The 25754-nt window shown below is 39.5% G+C and overlaps 1 protein-coding gene across 3 annotated transcripts in view; it reads right to left on the minus strand.

Moving 5' to 3' along the window:
- Window positions 1-6147: 6147 nt before the first annotated feature.
- The window catches only part of LOC112239580 (tripartite motif-containing protein 2), a 30269-nt gene continuing 10662 nt past the window's right edge, over window positions 6148-25754 (minus strand). For all 3 annotated transcript variants that reach the window (XM_042328023.1, XM_042328024.1, XM_042328021.1), the window contains 10 exons: window positions 23964-24066; window positions 23394-23532; window positions 22848-23027; window positions 21380-21572; window positions 20396-20499; window positions 20041-20208; window positions 14908-15076; window positions 14498-14568; window positions 14203-14343; window positions 6148-9454 (listed from right to left, as the gene is read on the minus strand). In XM_042328023.1, coding sequence (XP_042183957.1) covers window positions 9302-9454; window positions 14203-14343; window positions 14498-14568; window positions 14908-15076; window positions 20041-20208; window positions 20396-20499; window positions 21380-21572; window positions 22848-23027; window positions 23394-23532; window positions 23964-24066 — 1421 coding nt within the window. In that variant the 3' untranslated portion in view covers window positions 6148-9301. The remainder of the gene's footprint in view (window positions 9455-14202; window positions 14344-14497; window positions 14569-14907; window positions 15077-20040; window positions 20209-20395; window positions 20500-21379; window positions 21573-22847; window positions 23028-23393; window positions 23533-23963; window positions 24067-25754) is intronic.

A 25754-nucleotide genomic window follows, 5' to 3' on the forward strand; every position in this document is an offset into this window, starting at 1 on the left:
TCAGCACCTAGTCACAGAAAACCATACAGCCATTTTCCAGCCAAGGAGAGGGGTCACAAAAGTCAGAAATAGTGATTAAATTAATCACTCACCTTTAATGATCTTCATCAGATGGCACTCACAGGACTTCAAGTTACACAATAAATGTGTGTTTTGTTCAATAAAGTTCATCTTTATGTCCAAAAATCTCATTTTAGATTGGTGTGTTATGTTCAGAAATGCATTGTCTCAAACAAACATCCGGTGAAAGTGCAGAGAGCCACATCAAATTACAGAAATACTCATAATAAACATTGATAACCTCTTTCAGCTAGGGGGCACTATTTTTATGTTTGGAAAAATAACGTTCCCAAAGTAAACAGCCTATTTCTCAGGCCCAGATGCTAGAATATGCATATAATTGACATATTAGGATAGAAAACACTCTAAAGTTTCCAAAACTGTCAAAAAATTGTCTGTGAGTATAACAGAACTTATATTGCAGGTGAAAACCTGAGGGAAATCAAACCAGGAAGTTGCTTCTATTTTGAAAGCTCCATGTTCCATAGCCTGCCTTCCCTCCATTTAAAGAGATATCAACCAGATTCCTTTTCCTATCGCTTCCTCAATGTGTCAACAGTCTTTAGACTTAGTTTCAGGCTTTTAGTTTGAAAAATGAGCGAGAAAGATAACGTTGCGTCAGTAGATAGCTGGGTGTTCGCATGAGATTTGCTGGCGCAACAGAGTGGGGCAGCCATTGTGTCTCCCTCTCCTACTAAAAAAGACACTGTCGCGGTTGATATATTATTGATTGTATATTTTCAAAACAACCTGAGGATTGATTATAAAAAACGTTTGACATGTTTCTGTGGACATTACGGATACTATTTGGAATTTTCGTCTGCGTTGTCGTGACCGCTCAAGCCTGTGGATTTCTGAACATAATACGCCAAACAAATGGAATTATATTATAAACAAATTTTGAATATAAAAATAATCTTTATGGAACAAAAGGAACATTTTAATGTGTAACTGGGAGTCTCATGAGTGAAAACATCTGAAGATCATCAAAGGTAAGCGATTCATTTTATTGCTTTTCTGATTTTCGTCACCAAGCTACTTTGATGCTAGGTGTTCATAACGTTTTGTCTAGTGATCGATAAACTTACACAAACACTTGGATTGCTTTCGCTGTAAAGCATATTTTCAAAATCTGACACGACAGGTGGATTAACAAAAAGATAAGCTGTGTTTTGCAATATTTATATTGCACTTGTGATTTCATGAAAATAAATAGTTTTAGTAATTGTTTTTGAATGTGGCGCTCTGCAATTCAGCGGTTGTTGATGAAAATGATCCCGCTAACGGGATGGGTTGCGTCAAGAACATAAAAGATACAAGTGTTATGCATGGAATTATAGATAAACTTCTCCTTAATGCAACTGCTGTGTCAGATTTCAAAAAGGCTTTATGGCGAAAGCACACCTTGCGATTATGTTAGGTCAGCACCTAGCCACTGAAAAACATACAGTCATTTTCCAAAAAAGGAGAGGTGTCAGAAAAGTCAGAAATAGCGTTATAAATATTCACTTACCTTTGATGATCTTGATCGGAATGCACTCCCAGGAATCCCAGTTCCACAATAAATGTTTGTTTTAGGATTTTCCTCAGGTTTTTTCCTGCCATATGAGTTCTGTTATAGTCACAGACATCATTCAAACAGTTTTGGAAACTTTAGAGTGTTTTCTATCCCATTTAACCAATTATATGCATATCCTAGGTTCTGGGCCTGAGTAGCAGGCAGTTTACTTTTGGCACGCTTTTCATCCAAAATTCCGAATGCTGCCCCCTACCCTAGTGAACTTAACTGACTTGTCTAGTAAAATGAAGGTTATCAACGATCAGCTGATATAGGTATTACTGCGATGTCGGAGCAAGAAACAAAAGCATTTCACTCCATCTGCTAAACACATGTTTGTGACCAAATTTGACTTGATAGCCCACCCTCTTTTCCCCGTGTCAATCACGTCTTTAGAAGGCTTGCAGAGGGGGCAGGCAGACAGAGTGAGATACAGAGTAGAACCTAAAGACCTAAAGAACTGAGAAAGTGACCGACTATATCGTTAAAACAATTGTGACGAAATGCGGGGGGGGTCAGAGCACCTGCCACCTGAAAAGGTCTGTGCACGGTCTGTATCGGACATCTTAGAAGGCCGAGTTCATAAGTCTCTTGTGTTATTTTCTATACAGTACATGCAACACTTCTGTTAAGTCTGAATGCGACCCATATAAGTCAGATATTACATGTACTGTGTACTTGATGCCATTTGTATTTGACATGCTCCAGGTAGAACATATAGGAATCTGATTCAATTTGTCTACATCTTGTTACCCCCCACCCCCCCAACGTACAGATCTAGAATCAGCGTGACCCCAGATCAGCTTCCCCTCCCCCAATCCTAACCTTAACCATTAGTGGGGGAAATTCAAAACTGACCCCAGATCAGCATCTATGGGCAACTGACCAGGTATCCCCCCCTGTCCCTTTCCCAGTCATGTCAAGGTTTCAGGGTTCTTTGCATCATCTCTGCTTCCATCCAGTGGTTGTTGTGAACAGCATGGTTTGTGAATGAACAGTCAAATCACACGCGCAACACAACGTCTTGAATCACTGCTTTATTTCTGTGTCACGTTAGTACCGAGAAAACAAGGGTTGAAGGTCAAGGTCAACAAGGAAGTGATGTCGTCACTGGTGGACGACCCTGGTCCTGTGCAGAGTTTAGTGCCATCCCAGCACTAACTAACAGGCTACAGCTGATCAACTAATCATCAAACCTTGACTATAGCTGTTAACGGGTGTGTTAGTGCTGGGTTGGAACTAATCCCTGCACCCCATGTGGGTCCCATGGACCAGGATTAAGAACAGTGATATATATATATATATAAATAATGTTACACAGGCTTGTCTCCCAAATGGCACCCTATTCCCTATATAGTGCACAACTTTCAACATAGGGCTCTGGTCAACAGTAGTGCACTACGTAGGGTATAGGTCAACACTAGTGCACTCCGGAAGGGATAGGTCAACATTAGTGCACTACATAGGGCTTTGGTCAACACTAGTGCACTACGTAGGGGACAGGGTGCTATGTAAGGGGCAGACAGAGTGAGATACAGAGTAGAACTTAAAGACCTAAACTGAGAAAGTGACCTACTATATCGTTAAAACAATTAGAAAATAACATGACAACAATGGGAAAAGAACATTCCTGTTAAATGGCAGCATGAATGAATGTAAGGCTGTGTGTCTAATGAAAACATGAATGAATGTAAGGCTGTGTGTCTAATGAAAACATGAATGAATGTAAGGCTGTGTGTCTAATGAAAACATGAATGAAAGTAAGGCTGTGTGTCTAATGAAAACATGAATGAATGTAAGGCTGTGTGTCTAATGAAAACATGAATGAAAGTAAGGCTGTGTGTCTAATGAAAACATGAATGAATGTAAGGCTGTGTGTCTAATGAAAACATGAATGAAAGTAAGGCTATGTGTCTAATGAAAACATGAATGAAAGTAAGGCTGTGTAACTAATGAAAACATGAATGAAAGTAAGGCTGTGTAACTAATGAAAACATGAATGAAAGTAAGGCTGTGTAACTAATGAAAACATGAATGAAAGTAAGGCTGTGTGTGTCAAATAATGAGATGAAGAAGTCGGTTCATTCCTTCGTCTCTGCATTCTGTTCTCTGAAAAAAATTATCGTCACGAAACACATTCGTAAAACAATCAGCACAAACGTCGTCCATCGCAGATGAGCAAAATTTGATTTGAACATGACACCATAATGAATATAAATAAAATAGAAAACTTGATCATGCATTTAGGCTATAAATAGAATAACAACAAGAGTGCAATAGTGGTATTCAGATGATTTACATGAAAAGAACATGTACAATGGGTACTATAGTAGTATTCAAATGATTTACATGAAAATAACATGTACAATGAGTACCATGGTAGTATTCAGATGATTTACATGAAATCAACATGCACAATGTGTCCATGGTAGTATTCAGATGATTTACATGAAAACAACATGTACAATGGGTACTATAGTAGTATTCAAATGATTTACATGAAAACAACATGTACAACGGGTACTACAGTAGTATTCAAATGATTTACATGAAAACAACATGTACAATGGGTACTATAGTAGTATTCAGATGATTTACATGAAAACAACATGTACAACGGGTACTACAGTAGTATTCAAATGATTTACATGAAAACAACATGTACAATGGGTACTATAGTAGTATTCAGATGATTTACATGAAATCAACATGCACAATGTGTCCATGGTAGTATTCAGATGATTTACATGAAAAGAACATGTACAATGGGTACTATAGTAGTATTCAAATGATTTACATGAAAATAACATGTACAATGGGTACCATGGTAGTATTCAGATGATTTACATGAAAACAACATGCACAATGTGTCCATGGTAGTATTCAGATGATTTACATGAAAAGAACATGTACAATGGGTACTATAGTAGTATTCAAATGATTTACATGAAAATAACATGTACAATGAGTACCATGGTAGTATTCAGATGATTTACATGAAATCAACATGCACAATGTGTCCATGGTAGTATTCAGATGATTTACATGAAAACAACATGTACAATGGGTACTATAGTAGTATTCAAATGATTTACATGAAAACAACATGTACAATGGGTATTATAGTAGTATTCAGATGATTTACATGAAAACAACATGTACAATGGGTACTATAGTAGTATTCAGATGATTTACATGAAAACAACATGTACAATGGGTACTATAGTAGTATTCAGATGATTTACATTAAAAAAACATGTACACTGAATTCTATAGTGGTATTCAGATGATTTACATGAAATCAACATGTACAATAGGTACCATAATAGTATTCAGATGATTTACATGAAAACAACATGTACAACGGGTACTATAGTAGTATTCAGATGATTTACATGAAATCAACATGCACAATGTGTCCATGGTAGTATTCAGATGATTTACATGAAAACAACATGTACAATGGGTACTATAGTAGTATTCAAATGATTTACATGAAAACAACATGTACAATGGGTATTATAGTAGTATTCAGATGATTTACATGAAAACAACATGTACAATAGGTACCATAATAGTATTCAGATGATTTACATGAAAACAACATGTACAATGGGTACTATAGTAGTATTCAGATGATTTACATGAAATCAACATGTACAATAGGTACCATAATAGTATTCAGATGATTTACATGAAAACAACATGTACAATGGGTACTATAGTAGTATTCAGATGATTTACATGAAAACAACATATACGATGGGTAACAGAGTAGTATTCAGATGATTTACATTAAAACAACATGTACAATGGGTACTATAGTGGTATTCAGATGATTTACATGAAAACAACATATACGATGGGTAACAGAGTAGTATTCAGATGATTTACATGAAAACAACATGTACAATAGGTACCATAATAGTTTTCAGATGATTTACATGAAAACGACATGTACAATAGGTACCATGGTAGTATTCAGATGATTTACATGAAAACATAAATACATATATACATACATTATTCCATAATAAATAAATAGCATTTATAAACACCCCAAAATTATTAGTTTTAAATTATGTTTTATTGTTACATACACCATAGTAGTATTATAGTGTATTGTGCTGTTTTACAGGGTCAGTCATAGTAGTATGATAGGTCCAGTGTATTGTGCTGTTTTACAGGGTCAGTCATAGTAGTATGATAGGTGTTGTTTTACAGGGTCAGTCATAGTAGTATGATAGGTGTTGTTTTACAGGGTCAGCCCATAGTAGTATGATAGGTGTTGTTTTACAGGGTCAGCCCATAGTAGTATGATAGGTGTTGTTTTACAGGGTCAGCCCATAGTAGTATGATAGGTGTTGTTTTACAGGGTCAGTCATAGTAGTATGATAGGTGTTGTTTTACAGGGTCAGTCATAGTAGTATGATAGGTGTTGTTTTACAGGGTCAGTCATAGTAGTATGATAGGTGTTGTTTTACAGGGTCAGTCATAGTAGTATGATAGGTGTTGTTATACAGGGTCAGTCATAGTAGTATGATAGGTGTTGTTTTACAGGGTCAGTCATAGTAGTATGATAGGTGTTGTTTTACAGGGTCAGCCCATAGTAGTACTGCGCCCCAGGAATAAATAACCCCAAATAATAAATAATAACATAAATACATTCAGAATGTGAACCGAAATGTTCTTCAGTATTGTTGGGGCACTTCCTATAAGTGTTGGAAATGTAGGGTAGACATTTGTTTGATAGTCAGTATCCTACATAGCACCCAGTGTCGTGCCTAACTTCGACCAAGGTCCATAGGGCTCTGGGAAACAGGGTTCCATTTGGCACACAACCCCCTGATTCCTCATCCAATCCTTCCCATTAGCCTACAGATGTTACAGTATTCTATATTTATTTACCATTATTTAACGAGGCAAGTCAGTTAATTAAGAACCAATTCTTATTTTCAATGACGGCCTAGGAACAGTGGGGTTAACTGCCTTGTTGAGGGGCAGAACAGACAGCTACCCCATGGTATGGATACAGGTTTGAAAAGTGCTTTTTATTTCCCCATATTTCCATGCAGACTTTCCAGAAATCTAAGTTATAAAATTCTAGGATTTCCTGCATATTCCTTCCTGATTCCGGGAATCTTACAACCAGGATTTCTGGAAAACCTGCTTTGAATTTTTAGGGAACTTCCCGGAATTTTGGAACTCTGAATATGATTCTAACAGAACACTGTTGGATCATAACAGATAGATGCGGTAAAGCAGTCAATGGAACGCAGATATTCCGTTGACCAGATTGGAGCACATTCAACAAATCTGATGTAACCGAGAGGATATTTGTCAAATCCATCATGATGTATGTATTGTAAGAGGCCCACAGTGTGGTTACTGAAGTCCAAATTGGATATATTTGTCTGTTTTCGCTGCATGATATGTGGAAGTTGTCCCTTTCTAGATTTAAGAAATGACTGCTAAATGTGAACTCCCGTTCGTATAAGCTGGTTAGCATCGTTAGCATACAGAAATTGGTGGTGGAAGTTTTTTTTAACTGTAATGCGGTTGATTGGTAATGATGACGTGTTGGGGTTGACATCCATACAAGCATTATACTCTGATTTTTACCTCAACATACCGTGAAATACAAATGTTAACAATAGCCTAAATGTAGGCTAATTTTGCTGGGGGGCAATGAAGAGATTCAGGATCTTTCCCCCATGGCCGTTTCCATGGCAATTCCATTGTTTCGGTTGAGTTCCGTTGAGATCTATTGATACAGTGACTAAAAACAAAAAGCATGCTTCTAGAATACTATGTTTTTTCTTCTTCTAGAAAACAGTGGAATTGTTCTAGAATACTCTGGTATTCCGTTATGAGTGATATATTACTGTACTGACAAGCAACAGCACACTTAATCATAAAGAAACTCATTTGGAATCCTTAACAAGAAAATAACTTATTAATCAAATATTAAGGGCTCAATTCATGAAGATCTACGCTATAGCGTAATAGAAATTCAAAAGGCAATGTTCCCTCGTTCCTGGAGACTGCATTCACGGTTCAATCGGAAAGGACCTTTGGATTTAAATCGTGCTGAGCCCTACTTCTAAAATGGTATATTGTTTTGTTTTTTTTCTAATGGGGGGGTGAAAACAGCATTGATGAGAGTTAGTTTGCAAATGGTTATTGATCGGTATTAATAATAAGGATAATATATATACTCTTCCATGTTATCTTTCAACTGTGTCCGTCTCCCAAATAGCACTTTGTTCCCTACGTAGTGCACTACGTAGTGCACTACGTAGGGAAGCAATTTGGAAAGCACCCAGTATTTTATTTTCTTCTGAAAAATTGTATGGTTGAATAAATACCTTATCCAAGTGTAAAGTCGCAAGTTGCCTTTTAGCTCAATCAATCAAATCAACCAATCATCAATTGATTGATTTATTAATATATCTGTGGAGTGTTAGAATAACCATAGCCACGTTCTTGAACATTACTGAGCATTCCTTATTGATTTTGCAGACAACGATCCGCAAACGAACTATAAATATTATTATTCTATAGAACATACATTTATCAGTATCGTTCTCTAGAACCCATTTGAACAATTTGTATTGTTCTCTAGAACCCATACGAACAATTTGTATCGTTCTCTAGAACCCATACGTACAATTTATATATTGTTCTGTAGACTCCATAGGTAATCTCCACAGATAAACAGGTTGAGATTAGTTTGATATTGAGTCAGATTAACAGGTTGAGATTAGTTTGATATTGAGTCAGATTAACAGGTTGACATTAGTTTAATATTGAGTCAGATTAACAGGTTGAGATTAGTTTGATATTGAGTCAGATTAACAGGTTGAGATTAGTTTGATATTGAGTCAGATTAACAGGGTGAGATTAGTTTGATATTGAGTCAGGTAAACAGGGTGAGATTAGTTTGATATTGAGTCAGATTAACAGGTTGAGATTAGTTTGATATTGAGTCAGATTAACAGGTTGAGATTAGTTTGATATTGAGTCAGATTAACAGGTTGAGATTAGTTTGATATTGAGTCAGATTAACAGGTTGAGATTAGTTTGATATTGAGTCAGATTAACAGGTTGAGATTAGTTTGATATTGAGTCAGATTAACAGGTTGAGATTAGTTTGATATTGAGTCAGATGAACAGGTTGAGATTAGTTTGATATTGAGTCAGATTAATAGGTTGAGATTAGTTTGATATTGAGTCAGATTAACAGGTTGAGATTAGTTTGATATTGAGTCAGATGAATAGGTTGAGATTAGTTTGATATTGAGTCAGATTAACAGGTTGAGATTAGTTTGATATTGAGTCAGATTAACAGGTTTCCACGGTGGGATGGGGAGCTGTGACATCATTTTGGCAAGCCGAGAGGTAGGTCTCAGGACCAATGCTCTCACTGTGCAGCTCTGGCCAATAGTAAGGCAGATGAGTGACGTGTCGTCAGAGAGGAGCAGATTTGATTGGTCGTCATTTAAGTTCACACCAGGAAGTGGTAGACCTTGAAACGGTGATTCTGTCCATCCATCTCTCCATCTCTCTTCTCCCTCCATCCATTCTCCCATACCTCCCTCCCTCTATTACTGTAGGTATCTGTAGACCTTGAAACAGTGGTTCTGTCCATCCATCTCTCCATCTCTCTTCTCACTCCCTCTATTACTGTAGGTATCTGTAGACCTTGAAACAGTGGTTCCCAGAGTCGGCCACCACCACGTGTCCATCAGAGGTGAGAGCCAGACCCTGAGGTCCGTAGAGAGGGTCAGCTGATGTGTTGATATAGGACAGGAAGGAGCCACTACCGTCAAACACCTGAAGAGGAGAGGGGGAGGATAGAATTATGAAAATACTTTTTGAATGTTGATATCTGTGTAAGAATTATGAAGATAATTATGAAGATAATACTTTTGTACCTGTCTTCAGAAAGTATTCACACGTTTGACTTTTCCCACATTTTGTTGTGTTACAGCCTGAATTTAAAATGGATGACATGTTTATCACTGGCATACACACAATACCCCATAATGTCAAAGTGGATGTTTTTCACTTTTTAATTTTTTTTTTTACAAATTCATTAACAATGAAAAGCTGAAATGAGTCAATAAGTATTCAACCCCTTTTTGGGGGGGGGGTGACATAATAGTTCAGGAGTAACATAATATGTTATATGGACTCACTCTGTGTGCAATAATCATATTTAACATGATTTTTGAATGACTACGTCATCTCTGTACCCCACACATACAGATAATGGTAAGGTCCCTCAGTCGAGCAGTGCATTTCACACACAGATTAAACCACAAAAAAACATGGAGGTTTTCCAATGCCTCGCAAAGAAGGGCACCAATGGGTAGATAGGTGGAAATATACAAAGCAGAAATTGAATACCCCTTTAAGCATGGTGAAGTTATTAATTACACTTTGGATGATGTATCAATACACCCAGTGACTACAAATATACAGGCGTCCTTCCTAACTCAGTTGCCGAAGAGGAAGGAAACCGCTCAGGGATTTCACCATGAGGCCAAAGGTGACTTTAAAACAATTACAGAGTCTAATGGCTTTGATAGGAGAAAACTGAGGATGGACCAACAGCATTGTAGTTACTCCACAATACGAACCTAATTGACAGAATGAAAAGAAGGAAGCCTGTACAGAATAAAAAATATTCCAAAACATTCATCCTGTTTACAACAAGGCTGTAAATACGGCAAAAAATGTGATAAAGAAATTAACTTTTTGTCCTGAATACAAGTGTCATGATTGGAGCAAATCCAACACAACACATCACTGAGTAAAACTCTCCATATGTACAAGCATGGCGGTGGCTGCATCATGTTATGGGTATGCTTGTAATCGTTTAGGACTGGGGAGTTTTGGGGGAGTGATTTTTTTTTAACAAAATGGAGATAAGCAGAGGCAAAATCCTAGAGGAAAACCTGGTTCAGTCTGCTTTCCACTAGACACTGGGAGACTAAATCACCTTCCAGCAAAACCATAACCTAAAACACAAGACCAAATCTACACTGAAGTTGCTTACCAAGTAGACAGTGAATGGTCCGAGTTACAGCTTCGACTTAAATCTGAATGACAATCTATGGCAAGACTTAAAATCTAGCAATGATCAACAACCACTTTGACAGAGTTTGAAGAACTTAAAAAAATAATCCAGGTTTGGAAAGCTCTTAGAGACTTACCCAGAAAGACTCACAGCTCTTAGAGACTTACCCAGAAAGACTCACAGCTCTTAGAGACTTACCCAGAAAGACGCACAGCTCTTAGAGACTTACCCAGAAACACTCACAGCTCTTAGAGACTTACCCAGAAAGACGCACAGCTCTTAGAGACTTACCCAGAAACACTCACAGTTCTTAGAGACTTACCCAGAAAGACTCACATCTCTTAGAGACTTACCCAGAAACACTCACAGCTCTTAGAGACTTACCCAGAAAGACGCACAGCTCTTAGAGACTTACCCAGAAAGACTCACAGCTCTTAGAGACTTACCCAGAAAGACTCACAGCTCGTAGAGACTTACCCAGAAACACTCACAGCTCTTAGAGACTTACCCAGAAACACTCACAGCTCTTAGAGACTTACCCAGAAACACTCACAGCTCTTAGAGACTTATCCAGAAATACTCACAGCTCTTAGAGACTTACCCAGAAACACTCACAGCTCTTAGAGACTTACCCAGAAACACTCACAGCTCTTAGAGACTTACCCAGAAACACTCACAGCTCTTAGAGACTTACCCAGAAAGACTCACAGCTCTTAGAGACTTACCCAGAAAGACTCACAGCTCTTAGAGACTTACCCAGAAACACTCACAGCTCTTAGAGACTTACCCAGAAACACTCACAGCTCTTAGAGACTTACCCAGAAACACTCACAGCTCTTAGAGACTTACCCAGAAACACTCACAGCTCTTAGAGACTTACCCAGAAACACTCACAGCTCTTAGAGACTTACCCAGAAACACTCACAGCTCTTAAAGACTTACCCAGAAACACTCACAGCTGTAACCGCTGTATTGACTCAGGGGTGTGAATAATTATGTCAATAAATTATTTCTGTACTTAATTTTCAGTAAATTTGCAAACATTTCTAAAACTATGTTTTCACTTTGTCATTATGGGGTATTGTGATGTCATTATGGGGTATTGTGATGTCATTATGGGGTATTGTGTATAGATGGGTGAGGAAAAACATATATTTATGGATTCATTTAAAGGATATGAACACTTTCTGAATGCACTGAGTGGTGCAGCGGTCTAAGGCACTGCATCTCAGTGCAAGAGAAGTCACTACAGTGGTTCAAATCCAGGCTGTATCACATCCAGCTGTGATTGGGAGTCCAATAGGGCAGAGCACAATGGTCCGGGGTAGGCTGTCATTGTAAATTAGAATTTGTTCATAACTAACTTGCCTGGTTAAATACATTACCTATATTATATATGTGGCTGTTGTGGATGTGGCATTCTCTCAGCCAGCTTCACCTGGAATGCTTTTCCAACAGTCTTGAAGAAGTTCCCACATATTCTGAGCACTTGTTGGCTGTTTTTCCTTCACTCTGCGGTCCAACTCATCCCAAACCATCTCAATTGGGTTGAGTGTTGAGGTTCGGTGATTGTGGAGGCCAGGTCATCTGTTGCAGCACTCCATCACTCTCCTTTTTGGGCAAATAGCCCTTACACAGCCTGGAGGTGTGTTGGGTCCTGTTGAAAAACAAATGATAGTCCCACTAAGTGCAAACCAGATGGGATGGCGTATCGCTCCAGAATGCTGTGGTAGCCATGCGGTTTAAAAAAAAATCACTGACAGTGTCACCAGCAAAGCACCACCACACAATCACACCTCCTCCTCCATGCTTCACGGTGGGAACACCAGACATGCGGAGATCATCCGGTCACCTACTCTGGGTCTCACAAAGACACAGCGGGTTTGGAATCAAAAATCTCAAATTTGGACTCATCAGACCAAAGGACAGATTGCCACCGGTCTAATGTCCATTGCTCGTGTTTCTTGGCCCAAGCAAGTCTCTTCTTCTTATTGGTGTCCTTTAGTAGTGGTTTCTTTGCAGCAAAGGCACACCTGTTAATTTAAATGCTTTCCAGGTGTTTACCTCATGAAGCTGGTTGAGAGAATGCAAAGAGTGTGCAAAGCTGTCATCAAGGCAAAGGGTGGCTACTTTGAAGAATCTAAAATCTAAACAATATACTGATTTATTTAACACTTTTTTTTTTTGTTACTACATGATTGCGTATGTGTTTTTTCATAGTTTTGATGTCTTTACTATTATTCTACAATGTAGAAAAGAGTAAAAAGAAAAACCCTTGAATGAGTGGGTGTGTCCAAACTTTTGACTGGTTCTGTATATCTATAGATATATCTATATATAAAACTATACCTGTATGACTGGTACTGTATATCTATATATATATATTAAACTATACCTGTATGACTGGTACTGTATATCTATATATATATATATATATATATCTATATAAAACTATACCTGTATGACTGGTACTGTATATCTATATCTATATCTATATATATATATATATATATATATATATATATATATATATATATATATATATAAAATATATACTATACCTGTATGACTGCTACTGTATATATAGATATATATCTATACATACATATATATATATATATATATTAAACTATACCTGTATGACTGGTACTGTATATATAGATATATATCTATACATATATATATCTATATTAAACTATACCTGTATGACTGGTACTGTATATCTATATATATATATATATATATCTATATCTATATATATATATTAAACTATACCTGTATGACTGGTACTGTATATCTATATATATATCTATATATAAAACTATACCTGTATGACTGGTACTGTATATATAGATATATATCTATACATATATATATCTATATTAAACTATACCTGTATGACTGGTACTGTATATCTATATATATATATATATATATCTATATCTATATCTATATATATATATTAAACTATACCTGTATGACTGGTACTGTATATCTATATATATATATATATATATTAAACTATACCTGTATGACTGGTACTGTATATCTATATCTATATATATATCTATATATATATCTATATATATATCTATATATATATATTTATCTATATAAAACTATACCTGTATGACTGGTACTGTATATCCATATATATATATATCTATATATATATCTATATAAAACTATACCTGTATGACTGGTACTGTATATCTATATATATATATATATATAACTATACCTGTATGACTGGTACTGTATATCTATATATATATATATCTATATATTTATCTATATAAAACTATACCTGTATGACTGGTACTGTATGTATAGATATATATCTATATAAAACTATACCTGTATGACTGGTACTGTATATAAATATATATCTATATTAAACTATACCTGTATGACTGGTACTGTATATATATATATCTATATAAAACTGTACCTGTATGACTGGTACTGTATCTATATATATATATATATTAAACTATACCTGTATGCGGCTGTTGCCCCAGTCAGCTACAATGATGTTCCCATTCACATCGACGGCCACGCCTGTAGGAGCATTAAACTGACCGTTGCCCTCTCCGTTAGATCCAAACTTCAGCAGCAGCTCTCCCTCTGGGGTGAACACCTGGGAGGGAGGGAGAAAAATGGGGACTTTTTTAAATTGAACCAGGACTTGTTCCCATTCATTCTGTTGGTTTAATTAACGAAGGTCATGTTTAGTTGATCCACCAGACCTAGTAAATATTGGGTGGAAGTGTCCTGATAAGTTAGTTGCTTACCTTGACTGAGTGGTTGTGAAAGTCTGTCACTATGATCTCATTGTTGTTGTTGACGGCTGCAAAATGAGGACCTGGTCGGAAGAGAGGAGAGAGGAGGCAAGAAGGTGGAGAGAGAAGGAAACGAGGTGGAGAGAGAAGGAAATGAGTAAGTGGAGAGAGGAGAGGACAAATGAAGAGGAGGTGGAGAGAGGAGGAAAGGAGTAAGTGGAGAGAGGAGAGGACAAATGAAGAGGAGGTGGAGAGAGGAGGTGGAGAGAGAAGGAGAGATGAAGAGGAAGTGGAGAGAGGAGGAGAGGAGGTGGAGAGATGGATCATGATCATCACCATCATTATCATTCCCATCATCATCACCATCATTATCATTCCCATCATCATCACCATCATGACCCTCAGCTTCATCATCAACACACCTGCAAACTGTTTGTCTCCGTTGCCGCGGCTACCGAATTTAGAAACGAGCTTGCCGGTTGGCTGGAAGATGAAGACGGTGCATGCCTTGTTGTCAACGACGATCACATGGCCGTTCTGATCCACTGACACGCCCTTTGGTCCCATTAGCCTACCAGAGCCCAGCTTGGCCTGACAGACAGACAGATGACACAACCAATCAGAGGACAGGTAGGCCTGGCATACAGCCAACACAACCAATCAGAGGACAGCTTGGTCTGAAAATAGAATAAAGTTACCTGTATGTCACTTTTATGTCACTTATATGTCACCTGTAGATTGTTGTGCTCAAAGTACCCCCCCCCACAAAAAAAAAGAATTGCCTGAACAAAAGTGCCATTTTGTTATGTTCCTTATTCTAAAATGGATTATATTAAAACATGTACTCAGCAATCTAAACACAATATCCTATAATGACAAAGCGAAGATTTTCCGAAGATTTTTGTGAATTTATAAAAATAAAAACAAACTGAAACCTTATTTGCATAAGTATTCAGACCCTTTGCTATGAAACGTGTAAATATGTGCAGGTGCATCCTGTTTCCATTGATCAACTTGATTGGAGTCCACCTGTGGTAAATTTGATTGATTGGTCATGATTTAGAAAGGCACACAGCTGTCAGATCAAAAACCAAGCCATGAGGTCGAAGGAATTGTCCATAGAGCTCTGAGACAGGATTGTGTCGAGGTACAGATCTGGGGAAAGGTACCACAACATTTATGAAGCATTGAAGGTCTCTAAGAACACAGTGGCCTCCATCATTCTTAAATGGAAGAAGTTTGGAACTACCAAGACTCTTCCAAGAGTTGGCTGGCCGCTGGCAAAACTGAGCAAACGGGGGAGACGGGCCTTTGTCAGGGAGGTGACCAAGAACCCGATGGTCACTCTGACAGAGCTCTAGTGTTCCTCTGTGGAGATGGGAGAACCTTCCAGAACGACAACCGATATTGAACATCTGGAGGAAACCTGGCACCATCCCTAAGGTGCAGCATGGTGGTGGCAGCATGATGCGGGGGGGATGTTTTTCAGCGGCAGGGACTGGGAGACTAGTCAGGATCAAGGGAGAAATGAACAGAGCAAAGTACAGAGAGATCCTTAATGAAAACCTGCTACAGAGCGCTCAGGACCTCAGACTGGGGTGAAGGTTCACCTTCCATCAGGACAACAACCCTAAGCACACAGCCAAGACAATGCAGGAGTGGCTTCCGGAAAATTCTTTGAATGTCCTTAAGTGGCCTAGCCAGAGCCTGGACTTGAACCCAATCGAACATTTGGAGAGACCTGAAAATAGCTGTGCAGAGACTCTTCCCATCCAACCTGACAGACCTTGAGAGGATCTGCAGAGAAGAATGGGAGAAACTCTCCAAATATAAGTGTGCCAAGTTTGTAGCGTCATACCCAAGTAGACTCGAGGCTGTAATCACTGCCAAAGGTGTTTCAACAAATTACTGAGTAAAGGATCTGAGTACTTATGTAAATGTAATATTTCAGTTGTGTATTTTTTATATATGTGCAAAAATATATTTTTTTTTACTGTTTTTACTTTGTCATTATAGGATATTGTGTGTAGCTTGATGAGGGGAAAAAATAATTTAATCCATTGGGACAAGGCTGTAAAGTAACAAAATGTGGGAGTAACGTTATGCAGCTTCCAGTCAGCTGGCTAACTAGCCAAAGATATACAGCTGGCTAGCTAGTAACGTTGTGTGCCACTGCCGGTTAACTGGCTAGCTGGTATGCAGCTGGCTAGTTAACCAATAATGTGCAGCTGGCTAGCTAGTAATGATATGCAGCTTCCGGTCAGCTAGCTAGCTAATCAGTAATATGCAGTTGGCTAGCTAGCTAGTTAATAATATAGCTAAAAAAGGAAACAACTTAATACAGTTGAATTAAAAATGTATGACTGTGCAGGAGGAAGGGGAGGACCATCCTCCTCAGGGAATTTCATAAAAATAAAAATAGTGAAACATTAAAAAAAGTTATCCTTTTTAGATAACTTCAACTGTGAAGTGGCGACTCCGGGATGCTGGCCAAAGAAAAAGCCATATCTCAGACTGGCCAACAAAAAGAAAAGATTAAGATAGGCAAAATAACACAGACACTGGACAGCGGAACTCTGCCTAAAAGGCCAGCATCCCGGAGTTGCCTCTTCACTGTTGACATTGAGACTGGTGTTTTGCAGGTACTATTTATTAATGAAGCTGCCAGCTGAGGACTTGTGAGGTGTCTGTTTCTAAAACTAGTTTGTGCTGTTCTGTGAAGGGAGTAGTACACAGCGTTGTACGAGATCTTCAGTTTCTTGGCAATTTCTCGCAATTGCTAGCCTTCATTTCTCAGAACAAGAATAGACTGATGAGTTTCAGAAGAAAGTTATTTGTTTCTGGCCATTTTGAGCCTATAATCAAACCCACAAATGCTGATGCTCCGAGTACTCAACTAGTCTAAAGAAGGCCAGTTTTACTGCTTCTTTAATCAGAACAACAGTTTTCAGCTGTGCTAACAATTTCAAAAGGGTTTTCTAATGATCAATTAGCCTTTTAAAACGATAAACTTGGATTAGCTAACACAACGTGCCATTGGAACACAGGAGTGATGGTTGCTGATAATGGGCCTCTGTACGCCTGTCTAAATATTCCATTAAAAAAAAATCTGCCGTCTCCAGCTACAATAGTCATTTACAACATTAACAATGTCTACACTGGATTTCTGATCATTTTGAGGTTATTTTAACGGACAAAAAAATGTGCTTTTCTTTTCAAAAACAAGGACATTTATAAGTGACCCCAAACTTTTGAACGGTAGTTGTTGTATTTTTTTTTCAATTTCACTTACTTAGCTAGCAAATGCAGCTAGCTAATTTAGCCTGCTCAAACACCCGGCTCAAACAGAGAAAGATGCTATGTTAGCTAGCTGGCTATAAAAGAGGGATGCTATGTTAGCTAGCTGGTTCTAACAGAGGGATGCTATGTTAGCTAGCTGGCTATAACAGAGGGATGCTATGTTAGCTAGCTGACTATGGCTATCCAACACTGGTAAGTGTCAAGGTAAGCTTTTGGTTTTATTAATGTATTGCCAACGGGTCCTGCACGTGTAACTGCTAAACTGTTTGCTGACTGTACACTGTACTGCATGATCGTAGCGGGTTTTCTAACGCGTTGGTTCCAGTAGCTATTTTCACTATGACGTTAGCTAATAATGGTGACAATGATGTAGGCTGTGTGTAGCGGTTAGCGGTTACGGTATGAAGGTTTGGCTTGGAAAAGCTTTTTTTTTCACCTGGTCACAGAGAGCTGATGTGTTGTGCAGTGAAGTCCACAAGCGAAGGGAAAATGTGAGTGGAGGAGAGCGAGAAGGAATTATAAAACAATAAAAGGGATCATGCAGTTTGTATGTGGCTGCTATGACAGTGAACTGTGTTTGCGTGTGATCAGGGGTGTATTCATTCCGCCAATTCTTTAAAAAATATATTTCTTAAATGGAAGCAAAGGATAAACATACCTGAATTTGTCCAATAGAAACTCTCGCTTGAAACTGTTAGACTAATGATTACAACCTATGTCAGGTAGATGCAGGCAATAGTGTTAAAGGCGGTATTGTGTCACTTTCTGTCACCTTGATTACTCAAGATCCTCTCGAGCTACGTTGTAAACTTTCATTCCTAAGCTTTAGGTTGTAGCAACCTCATGATGGGGAACATTTGTAGTAACTTAAACCTAAACCCATCACTGTTACATTGAGGTGAATGGAATATGAATCATCCAGTATGCTGTAATAGAAATAAGGTCATGCTGATGAAAATAATGATGGTCCTCCCTCATCTTGAACGGCACCGACCTCCTCCGGTGTTGGAACACAGGAGAACATGTATCAAAGCCACTGTGACAATTACAGTCTCTGTGTATGGGATGAATCATTCACGGCAGAAGACTGAAAATTAAACATCATTCTCACTCGGCATTAACTTTCTTTCTCTGACTTTCTTGACTGACGCTGTGTCGTCGATGGCGCCATATGAATTCAGGGTAAAAGCTGTGTAACGTTGCATTAAATGTTTGAAAAATGTGATTCATCCAAAGACCTGTCAATATTCAAGTGTCCACACGGTAACGTTAGCTAGCTAACTTCTGTGTTTTGACACAAGCCCCTCTCTTGTTCTAATGTAGGAGGTTACATATGGACGTACCAGATGAATAAACGATCGTTTGCCCATTATAATAAGATCGCCATGTGACGTTATGAGGGTGGCCAAAGAACATAAGAAAGTAGACTTAAAGTGACATTAAAATGTTATAATAAAAAACAACACCAATCTGAAAGTTCGCTTTTCTGTAGGGAAGATGGTCAGGTACCCTTAGACCTCTATCTGTGCACGTGCCTGCCTATATGTCGCCTGTATGTCTCCTATATGTCTCCTGTATGTCACCTGTATGTCTCCTGTATGTCACCTATATGTCTCCTGTATGTCTCCTGTATGTCACCTATATGTCTCCTGTATGTCACCTATATGTCTCCTGTATGTCACCTGTATGTCTCCTGTATGTCTCCTGTATGTCACCTGTATGTCTCCTGTATGTCTCCTGTATGTCACCTATATGTCTCCTGTATGTCTCCTGTATGTCACCTATATGTCTCCTGTATGTCACCTATATGTCACCTGTATGTCGCCTGTATGTCACCTATATGTCTCCTGTATGTCTCCTGTATGTCACCTATATGTCTCCTGTATGTCACCTGTATGTCGCCTGTATGTCGCCTGTATGTCACCTGTATGTCTCCTGTATGTCTCCTGTATGTCACCTGTATGTCACCTATATGTCTCCTGTATGTCGCCTGTAAATCACCTGTATGTCTCCTGTATGTCTCCTGTATGTCACCTGTAAATCACCTGTAAATCACCTGTATGTCACCTGTAAATCACCTGTATGTCTCCTGTATGTCACCTGTATGTCACCTGTAAATCACCTGTAAATCACCTGTATGTCTCCTGTATGTCTCCTGTATGTCTCCTGTATGTCACCTGTATGTCTCCTGTATGTCCCCTGTATGTCCCCTGTATGTCCCCTGTATGTCACCTGTATGTCACCTGTATGCTCACCTTGTATTTGCCCTCGCTGGAGAAGATGCTGACCCACTTGTTGTCGTAGTCGGCGATGATGATGTCACCGTTGGGGTGAACAGCCACACCGGTTGGTCGTTGGAGTTGACCTGGCGACCGACCCCTCACCCCAAAACGACTGTTAAATTCCCCCTCATTAGAGAAGATCTGTCCATGGGGGAGGGACAGACACACACACACACAAACAATCAAAATTCTGCCACTGTGTGTGTGTGTGTGTGTGTGTGTGTGTGTGTGTGTGTGTGTGTGTGTGTGTGTGTGTGTGTGTGTGTGTGTGTGTGTGTGTGTGTGTGTGTGTGTGTGTGTGTGTGTGTGTGTGTGTGTGTGTGTTTACCTGGACACACTGGTTATTGCTGTCTGCTATTAGAATCCTGCCATTGGAGGATGCCGACACACCCTGCAGGTTAGTAAACTCTCCTTTATTTCTCCCCTTAGTACCTGGAGTGCACAGAGTGAAAACATTATTCATGGAAAAACTAGAGCTAGAGAGAGAAATAAAGAGAGAAGCAGACAGAGAGAGAAACAAACAAACAAACGGACAGACAGACGGACGGACAGACAGACAGACAGACAGACAGACAGACAGACAGACAGACAGACAGACAGACAGACAGACAGACAGAGACAGACAGACAGACAGACAGACAGACAGACAGACAGACAGACAGACAGACAGACAGACAGACAGAGAAACAGACAGAGAAACAGACAGAGAAACAGACAGAGAAACAGACAGAGAAACAGACAAAGAGAGAAGCAGACAGAGAAAGAGAGACAGACAGACAGACAGACAAAGAGAGACAGACAGACAGACAGACAGACAGACAGACAGACAGACAGACAGACAGACAGACAGACAGACAGACAGACAGACAGACAGACAGACAGAGAAACAGACAGAGAAACAGACAAAGAGAGAAGCAGACAGAGAAAGAGAAAAGAGAGACAGACAGACAGACAGACAGACAGACAGACAGACAGACAGACAGACAGACAGACAGACAGACAGACAGACAGACAGACAGACAGACAGACAGACAGACAGACAGACAGACAGACAGACAGACAGACAGAGAAGCAGACAGAGAAACAGACAAAGAAAGAGAGAGAAACAAACAGAGAGAGAGACAGACAGCGAGAGAGACAGACAGCGAGAGAGACAGAGAGAGAGAGAAACAGACAGACAGACAGACAGAGAGACAGACAGAGAGAGAAACAAACAGAGAGAGAAACAAACAGAGGGAGAGGCAGACAGACAGACAGACAGAGAGACAGAGAGAGAAAAATAAATAAAAATGGACAGATCTCCCTCTCTCACCGATCCTGAAGATGAGATCATCTTCGATGGGATTCTCTTTGCGTCTGGGTGTTCCCAGGGCACTGCCTGTCCTCCTGGACCCCTTCTTCTTACTCCCAGGGGACTTTCCTCTCCGCTTAGCCCCCTCAGAGGAGCCTGTAGACGGGGTGGCGGTGGCCGTCAGAGAGGTGGCTGTGGTGGTGGGAGGAGACTCCTGGAAAATACATTGAACATGGAGTTAGAGGGACAGTAGACAGTACTCCAAAAAAAACTTTCCATCGTCCTAATTTAACACCATCTTCTCTGCTTTGTTTTCTCTCTTTGCCTCTCTTGTTTCCCCTCCCTCCTTCCCTCTATTGTTCTCAACCCCTCTCCCTGCAGTAAATCTTGCAGTGTATTCTGGGTAGCAGTGAGGCTGTCTTGACATTGTCGAGCCATGAGTCTTTTCTCTGTCTCAATTCAATTGCTTTATTGGCATGGGAAACATGTTAACATTGCCAAAGCAAGTGAGGTAGACAACATACAAAGTGAATAGTCTCTCTCTCTCTCTCTCTCTCTCTCTCTCTCTCTCTCTCTCTCTCTCTCTCTCTCTCTCTCTCTCTCTCTCTCTCTCTCTCTCTCTCTCTCTCTCTCTCTCTCTCTCTCTCTCTCTCTCTCTCTCTCTCTCTCTCTCTCTCTCTCTCTCTCTCTCTCTCTCTCTCTCTCTCTCTCTCTCTCTCTCTCTCTCTCTCTCTCTCTCTCTCTCTCTCTCTCTCTCTCTCTCTCTCTCTCTCTCTCTCTCTCTCTCTCTCTCTCTCTCTCTCTCTCTCTATATATATATATGAGAGAGAGAGTGTTGTAACAGGAAAATAAATAAACATAAATATTGTTTGTATCTACAATGGTGTTTGTTCTTCACTGGTTGACCTTTTCTTATTGCAACAGGTCACAAATCTTGCTGCTGTGATGGCACACTGTGGTATTTCACCCAGTGGATATGGGAGTTTATCAAAATTGGATTTGTTTTCAAATTTTTTGTGGGTCTGTGTAATCTGAGGGGAATATGTGTCTCTAAAATGGTTATACATTTGGCAGGAGGTTAGGAAGTGCAGCTCAGTTTCCACCTCATTTTGTGGGCAGTGTGCACATAGCCTGTCTTCTCTTGAGAGCCATGTCTGCCTACGGCGGCCTTTCTCAATAGCAAGGCTATTCTCAGTGAGTCTGAACATTGATCCAAATTTAAGGTATCCTGTCACTGTGTACTTTCTGTTTAGGGCCAAATAGTATTTCTAGTTTGCTCAGTTTTTTTGTGGAGTCTCTCCAATGTGTTAAGTAATTATCTTTTTGTTTTCCCATGATTTGGTTGGGTCTAATTGTGTTGCTGTCCTGGGGCTCTGTGGGGTCTCTCAATTCAATTCAATTTAAGGGCTTTATTGGCATGGGAAACATGTGTTAACATTGCCAAAGCAAGTGAGGTAGATAATATATAAAGTGAAGATCCTCTCATTACCTCAGGGTCAGGGGACCTGGTAACTCTGAGTCTGAAGGGACTTCCTTTGATGTGTTGGTCATAGAGCCGGAGAGCCAATGAAAACTCTCCTTCCTTGTTTACAGTGTAAACAAAATCATATGTTCCGTTCTTATAGTCGAGTATCTCCCCGTCCGCCACGCTACCATCTGGAGTACACACCTGGAAGGAGATATAACAACACTATTTATCCATGGATGGTAATTAGTTTAGTGTAACGTAGCATAGCTTAGGATAGCGTAGCATACATTCGTTTATTTTATCTTAGTTTAGCGTAACGTAGCATAGCTTAGCATAGCGTAGCATGCATTCATTTATTTTATCTTAGTTTAGCGTAACGTAGCATAGCTTAGCATAGCGTAGCATGCATTCATTTATTTTATCTTAGTTTAGCGTAACGTAGCATAGCTTAGCTTAACATAGCATACATTCATTTATTTTATCTTAGTTTAGCGTAACGTAGCATAGCGTAGCATACATTAGCTTAGTTTGTGTTAGTTTAGCTGAACGTGCGTGTCGGCCCCCCACCTCAGCAGACAGGATGGCATTGCCGCTCCTGCATGGTCCGCCGGCCTTGTCTCTGGTCATTATGGTTACGCAGGCTGGGAGACCCACGATGCACTGCTCCAGTCCCACACCCGACGCCTCACTCTGGCTCGCCACCGCACTTGGGACGACAATCATGATGTCATTATTTTAATTTAATTTATATGAATTGTTTCATTTCATTTTTAATTCATTATTTATTTATTTGTTTATTCATATTTTATCTCTGATACCAGCAGCAAGTTCACGTCCCACCATTCCATCGCTCCTCCCGGGACGTGAATCAGCCACCTTTCGGAGACTGGTCCACCTGACGACACTGACCTGGTAGTGGTGATAGACCCCAGCGGATATAGACAGACCTGGTAGTGATGATGGACCCCAGCTGATATAGACTGACCTGGTAGTGATGATGGACCCCAGCTGATATAGACTGACCTGGTAGTGATGATGGACCCCAGCGGATATAGACTGACCTGGTAGTGATGATGGACCCCATCTGATATAGACTGACCTGGTAGTGATGATGGACCCCATCTGATATAGACTGACCTGGTAGTGATGATAGTCCCCAGTTTGTGGATAGACTTTCTCAGCCCCTCTGTCTCCATCAGTAAATCCAGCTGATCATTCTCCTCAGCCTGGAACGGTAGCCCTACCGGAAATATATATGTTAAAAATGGTAGCACTACCGGAAATAGACATGTTAAAAACGGTAGCCCTACCGGAAATAGACATGTTAAAAACGGTAGCCCTACCGGAAATAGACATGTTAAAAACGGTAGCCCTACCGGAAATATACACGTTAAAAACGGTAGCCCTACCGGAAATAGACATGTTAAAAACGGTAGCCCTACCGGAAATAGACATGTTAAAAACGGTAGCCCTACCGGAAATAGACATGTTAAAAACGGTAGCCCTACCGGAAATATACACGTTAAAAACGGTAGCCCTACCGGAAATAGACATGTTAAAAACGGTAGCCCTACCGGAAATGGACATGTTAAAAACGGTAGCCCTACCGGAAATAGACATGTTAAAAACGGTAGCCCTACCGGAAATAGACATGTTAAAAACGGTAGCCCTACCGGAAATATACACGTTAAAAACGGTAGCCCTACCGGAAATAGACATGTTAAAAACGGTAGCCCTACCAGAAATAGACATGTTAAAAATGGTAGCCCTACCGGAAATAGACATGTTAAAAACGGTAGCCCTACCAGACTGTACAAAAATATAAACGTAACAGTATTGTTTGTTTCAAGAGCAACAAAAAAAAAATCCTAGAAATGTTCCATATGCACAAAATATTATTTCTCTCAAATGTTGTGGAGAAATTACACAGGTGCACCTTGTGCTGGGGAAAATAAACGGGCACTTTAAAATGTGCAGTTTTATCACACAATACAATGCCACAGATGTCTCAAGTTTAGAGGGAGCGTGCAGTTGTCATGCTGACTCCAGAAATGTCCACCAGAGCTCTTTCCAGAGAATTTAATGTTCCTTTTTCTACCATAAGCCGCCTGCCTCTAATATCGTTTTTAGAGAATTCGGTAGTACGTCCAACCGGCCTCACAACAGAAGACCATGTGTAACCCCGCCAGCTCAGGACCTTTTCTTTATCTGCAGGACTGTCTGAGGGGAGGGGGGTGGGGGGGGTGCAGAGGAGTATTTCTGTCTGTAATAAAACCCTTTTCTGGGGATGAACTCAATCTGGTTGGCTGGGCCTGGCTCCCCAGTGGCTGGGCCTTTTCCCTCTAAGGACCACCCATGGCTACACTCTTGCCCAGTCGTGAAATCCATAGATAATGGGCTAAATAATTAATTAACTAAAGAATTTAATTCAATTGAACGATTTCCTTATATGAACTGTAACTCAGTAAAATATTTGAAATTGTTGCATGTTTCGTTTATATTTTTATTCAGTAATCATGTTAAAAACCGTAGCCCTACCAGAAATAAACATATTTAAAACAGTAGCCATACAGGAAATAAACATGTTAAAAACCGTAGCCATACAGGAAATAAACATGTTTAAAACAGGTAGCCATACAGGAAATAAACATGTTTAAAACCGTAGCCATACAGGAAATAAACATATTTAAAACCGTAGCCATACAGGAAATAAACATATTTAAAACCGTAGCCATACAGGAAATAAACATATTTAAAACAGTAGCCATACAGGAAATAAACATATTTAAAACCGTAGCCATACAGGAAATAAACATATTTAAAACCGTAGCCATACAGGAAATAAACATGTTTAAAACAGGAGCCCAGGTAATCAAGTTATTTCACATTAGCCTGGCGGACCAATGCATGTGATTCACAACACAGGGA

The sequence above is a fragment of the Oncorhynchus tshawytscha genome, linkage group LG10 (genome assembly GCF_018296145.1).
Source record: "Oncorhynchus tshawytscha isolate Ot180627B linkage group LG10, Otsh_v2.0, whole genome shotgun sequence".
Classification (NCBI taxonomy): Eukaryota; Metazoa; Chordata; class Actinopteri; order Salmoniformes; family Salmonidae; genus Oncorhynchus; species Oncorhynchus tshawytscha.